General features: G+C 32.5%; 1 protein-coding gene across 1 annotated transcript; it reads left to right on the top strand.

Moving 5' to 3' along the window:
* Positions 1–3,809: 3,809 nt before the first annotated feature.
* On the top strand, positions 3,810–5,681 carry KLHL10_3 (Kelch-like protein 10; the record flags this gene model as incomplete). Its single annotated transcript, XM_012943333.1, has 1 exon — positions 3,810–5,681. The coding sequence occupies one exon, from the start codon at positions 3,810–3,812 to the stop codon at positions 5,679–5,681; it is 1,872 nt and encodes a 623-aa protein (XP_012798787.1).
* Between the last annotated feature and the right edge of the window lie 518 nt (positions 5,682–6,199).

Raw genomic sequence — 6,199 nt, 5'->3', positions numbered from 1 at the left:
ACGAGGACACAGATAGGGACAACTAAATATATTGAGAAATGAAATTACAGAATTTCTTAGTAAAATCTGAGAATGGTACATTAAATAATTCATTCGCAAAATGTCCATCAATTGTCTCAGACTTCGTTGATACTTCATCTCCATACCAATCACTCTTTGTTCTCGTTCACTTCTCTTTTGTCTTCTCAACCTTCTGCCTCCAGGCATTCCACTTCCGATTGGTTATTCATACTACTTATATCTGTCGACATCAGTAATACACACACCACACTATTATTATTGTGTGTATTTATTGTACTTAAAGTGATAGCATTGGTTTGTAATCCTAGTTTGTATATTTCTCCTAATAGTTTTAAACAATTCACAATGGTAGAAACTTATATTAACAATATGGATATTTAGAACAAACAGTTTGTATTCAAAAGGAAATCTATCAACTACAATGAAAACAACATGATATGTTTCAACTTGTTTTATGTTCATAAATACTAACACTCCTGCACCAACTAAGCAAACTTCCATTGTAAATAATTATAAAAATGATTCATGATAATGTTCCATCGAAAATGATAAACATTCTGAAGTACAAACTAAATGCTAGATTACAATCATAGTTCACATCAGTTTTGTAAATATTAACTTTCATAAGCTTCTTTTGTTTATTCCTTAATGTAAATACCATCTTAACTATTGAATGATTTGCTTTAACAATGAGAATGACTAAATTCGTCTTATTTATGAAGAATCATTTACATTTATCGCCACTAAAATAAATGTCAGTGGTCAAATTTCTGCTGAATATAAACAAGTAAATAATTTTCTTGAAACCACTAATCAATCTAAGTTAGATAACCATCGAAAACCTGGACCAGCTCCTGATTTCAATCAAACTCAACAATTTGCACAGCTTCGTAATGAAAGGCAGTAATTGCAAATAATAATAAAGGGTTCCTATCACCGTGGATGTTATTCGTATTCTACAACATACATACACAAAGAGAGGTTCGTTTACTTATTCTCATTGGAAATGAATGTTGTATTACTCATAGTATGTATTCTCTCTGAAACATATCCATAAAAGAAATTACGCCAGCTGCAACAAAATTTACACTAAATTAACTGAATGCCTCCTCCGTTTACGCATACATAAACGTACATGCAATCGCTTGCATCAGTAAAAGAAGACAACTACAGATACGAGTTTGATTGGGAAAACCTCGAAATCCTGGATTGGTTGATTCCAAACTATTGAGAAACTTTCTGGAAACACAGAACTGAATTCAATCAGAATTCATTAGGCATGTCGTCATGGACCTATTTTACAAACCTATACAGGAAACGTCAGTTAATCATGTATAAATAGGTTAACAGAATAAAGTGATCATTAGGAATACAAAGAAAAATGCAGCCAACCAAACGTCTGAGAGTAACCAATCACAGATAAGCTAGTTAGAATGAGTTAATTTTTACCTAAACTAAAATAAACTAAGTCACACCTGTTGCTCATCTAGGGTTACTGTCGGTCCCGATCCCAGAAAAAGGAGGAGGGTTGGGCATGAGGACGGCATCTGCATCCCGTAAAGAAACAACCCTGCTAAAAACGCCAACCAGAACAAACATATTAAACCATTTCAACTGTGTTGTCTGAGTTGAGGTTTCTTGCTCCTGAAGAATTATGATGCCTCGTGGTGAATGTCATTCCCCGTTTAACATCAAGACCAGAGCAACAGTTTTAATTGGTGCATGAAATGTTCAGAAAATGTGGGAAACCGGGAGAACTAGTTAAATAGCTATGGAAATGAGGGATACAAATAGGTGGTGCTCAAAATCAATGAAACACATCAAATCCAAGCTGGACAGAAATGAATAGATTCAGAAGAGTTGCTTCAGTACTCCGATCATGAAGAACAAAGTGTAGCGCATATTCAGTGAATTGCTTTGATGCTGTCCAAAGAAGCACAAAATGCACTTATTGGATGGGAATCTCATAGACCCATGATCATCAAAGAATCTTTCAAAGCAAAGCAGTAGGGAACTGCATTGCATTTCAATGTAATACACCCACTAACGATAGCAATGACTACGGAATTGATTAGTTTTACGAGAGGCTGCAATCGATGATAGCTAAGTGCTCGTTGAAGTACCTGGTCATCCTGATGGGAAACCAAAACACCAAAGTCGGAATGAACAACACCAGGTTTTAAGATATCATAGGATGACATGGAATGACTGGAATAAACAAACGAGAATGTTGAGAGATTTGCAAATTTATATGCATTCAACAAATTGGCTATAGATAATACAATATTCCCACAGAAAGCTACATGTGTATCAACGGGCCATATCACACAGAACAAGATCGATCATATTTGTACAACTAATATATTCACAAGATCGATTGAAGGCGTGAGAATCAGGAGACGAGATGACATATTTTACGATCACCACCTGATGATTGCTAAGGTGAAACTAAAACCAAAGAAGCATTGGATTAGTGGACAAACACAAATGCGAAGGTTCAATACTTACTTTCTTCGACATACAGTCGAATTCAACAAATTCAAGACCGCTCTCAACAACACGTTTCAAGCCTTACTACGTCTAATGCAAGATGAAGAAACTTCTATGGAGGTCAGCTGGAAGGGGATGACAGAAGCACCAACTTCGACGTGTCAGGAGGTTCTAGGCCACAACAAGCATCATCATAAGGAATGAGTCTCTTTCCAAACCCCGGACAAGATTCAAGAAAGAAAGATAAGGAAGATAGCAATTAACAGCAGTCGAACAAGAACAGAGAAAGTGATGGCACAAGCTGAGTTCATCAAAGTAAGCAAGTAAATGAGGAGCAGCATTAGATCTGACAATCAATAAAACGTGTAAGAGCTGGCAACGACAGCAGAAAAAGGTGCAAGAGAAGGGAATATGAAACAAATAAATGACACAGTGAAGCGTTCACATACCCGGAAGCACCTTCGACGAACAAATAGGATCCAATGCAAACGTAAATGCACGTATCAGAAAGTGGTTGATAGTTGAAAGCTACTTAAAATTTTATCACACTTCAATTGGATTTGTTGTATTTATTCAGTTGATTGAAGTTAATTATTTATTCGATAAGTTTCGATTATTTCATTCAGTTCAAATAAAATTCATACTTTAAGATACTTCACAACATTAAATGGTACACATGATCTTTACAATAAATCCGTATTGCCTATAACTTTTATTTCATTCTGTTACAAAAGTTTTGATTATTCATTTATTTTAAGAATCTGACTTCAATAATTAGTATTATTATCACTGTTTGTAGTTGCATATCATTCGATAATTATTGGCCTGCATGAATATCTAGGCTACCTGTTATTGCCTTCTAGATATTTCAACAGGTTATCTAATTCCTTGTTTGTTTCAACAGATCACCATGTCAATCAGTTGCATAACCTATATCAGGTGCGTTTGTGAAAAGTTTACTACCCTTCGCTGTAAATGTTACAAACATTTACAATTGGAGACATCGTGATGGCTGGCAATGTGCATTGAAAGAATGTCAACTTCTGAAATGCTGATAACAAACTGGTGATCACTCAATATTTATCATCAGGATCGATCAAGAAATAATAAACGCTGAGAATTTTATATTGTGCCGAAAATATAATATTGAATAAAGCCAATAATATTGATGAATAACTTTTTTAAACTGGCCACTTCTACTTATCGACCTTTTTCGAAATTGTCAATAAATTCAAAATGTAATATCAATTCGACACATTAAATTATATCCGTAGTATCAAAATCAGACATTTGAAATTATGTCCACATCATCAATGTCGAATTGTTTTTTCATTAGTACACTTCCAGATTATCTTCTTGATCGAAAAGTAATTATAAACAATAGTCATGTACATTCTATAAGTGGATTTAAACTTGCTAAAGCAAGTACAATTTTTAAACATGAACTTATTAAATTACGTCAATTTGAATTAGTAAATTATTATTATAGAAGAAGAAGAACAACAACAACAATCATTAAATCACAATATCAATTACAACCTAAAAGTTTATCTGATTTACAATTTCAACCACTTATACTTAATTATACAAATATTTATGCATTAGAATGTTTATTATCATTTATTCATTGTAATCATGAAACTCGTTATAATTTATTAAATAATAATATTAAACCATCTACTATTAATTCATTATTAGAAGTAGGATTATATTATGAAACATTTGAATTTATAAATGATTGTATCCAAGTGGTTCAATATAAATTAAATACAAAAAATTGTTTAAATTATTGGATGAATTCTGAAAAATTATTAAGTCAATTACCAAACTATCAATTGATCACTTTGAATTATTTATTAATTCATTTTATTGAAATTAGTCAATATGAAGAATTTTTAAATATAAATTTCATTGAATTAAAAAAATTATTAATAGAAGATTCATTGAATATTTCAAATGAAAAATATTTATTTGATCTTATTATAAAATGGATTCATCATAAAATGATAGAAAGACAATTCTATATTTATGATTTATTAGCATGTTTAAGATTGGGTAGATTATCAAATGAATATTTAGATGATATATCACAACATTCATTAGTACAAACAATGTGGAATTCATGTCATCATTTAATACTTTTAGCACGTTATTCTAATATAGAATTATTTTCACAATTCAATAATATGTTAACTTTTAAATTAAAAGATGAAACTGAACTTTTCACATATCTTCATAAACCACGTCTTCCTCATAATTCAATTTTTGTCATTGGTGGATGGGAAGGAAATCAACATGATTCTTATTTTGGTCCATCTAAAATAATTCAAGTGTATAATTCACGAGCTGACACTTGGCGTCGTATAGATTCTGATGATTTAACTCTTAATGTGGGTCATGCTTATTCTGCTTGTGTTTTGCATAAAACACAAATTTACATTGTAGGTGGTTATGTGCCTAGTGGGCCAACTCAAACTCTTAAAGTTTTTGAATTAACCAGTCATAAATGGAAGATTTTATCACCAATGCATGAGAAAAGAAATTATGTGTGTGCATGTAGTTTAAACAATTATATATATGCTATTGGTGGACATAATGGCAAATTTCGACTGAGCTCAGTTGAACGGTATGATATAGAACAAAAACAGTGGTTTTTTGTTTCACCAATGCATCAAGTTCGTAGTGACGCAGGAGCTCATTCATTTTCAGGGTTTATATATGCTGTCGGAGGTTTCGATGGTGAGCATTTTCATAATTCTGTAGAAATGTATGATCCCCGTACAGATCAATGGTCAATAGTAGCTCCAATGAATAGTATTCGAAGTGGTGTTAGTGTTATTGTATATGGTCAATATTTGTATTCCATCGGTGGAAACGATGGACGTCAAAGACTACGAACAGTAGAACGATATAATCCGGATACAAATCGATGGCAAATGATGCCTTCAATGATACATAAAAGAAGTAATTGTTGTGTTACTACATTAGATGACATGATATATGTCATTGGAGGTTGGAGTGATGAAACCAATTCAACAATCTCTTCAGTTGAACGATGGTCTCCGAATTCTTCTGGTCATTGGGAACCCGCAAGAGAATTACACATCCCAACAAGTGGGAATTGTTGTTGCACCGTGACTGGGATAAATTTATTATTAAACTTCATATGAAAGTAAAAAGGGTATAAATAATAAATTTGTAATATCCTAACGAGTAGAAAAATTAGATTTTCTGACGTTTCGTGGCTTAGTGTAAGTCACTTCTTCAGAGAATAAAGTGTTTATGTTTAGCCATAATATTTCCAACTTTGCTTGATAAATAGAAAGGAGAAAATAAATTTTCATTATTATGCGTTTATGCTACATGTCAGTGCGGAAAATGAACACATCAAATCTTTAAACTTCATCATCAATTAAACGTTCATGTACCGCGTGTTGAGTCACTTTGTTGATTCAACATACTACTTAGTTTACAAAACTCGAAACAACTACAGAAGAGTTCAAGCATGCAAACTAGTGACTAGATTTTGAGTGATCCAACAATTACTAGCTTATCTGATCGTAACAGTAGAAGTGATCAGTTATGTTATGAACCTGTAGATAAAGAAGAATATAACAACATACTGTCAACACCAAGATTAATTCAACTTATCATGAAAAAATTACCCAACCTAATTGGCTTTTGATAT

The sequence above is a fragment of the Schistosoma haematobium genome, chromosome 1 (genome assembly GCF_000699445.3).
Source record: "Schistosoma haematobium chromosome 1, whole genome shotgun sequence".
NCBI classification, from domain to species: Eukaryota; Metazoa; Platyhelminthes; class Trematoda; order Strigeidida; family Schistosomatidae; genus Schistosoma; species Schistosoma haematobium.
The sequence above is the reverse complement of the archived record's forward strand: the minus strand, read 5'-3'. Positions and strand labels throughout refer to the sequence as shown.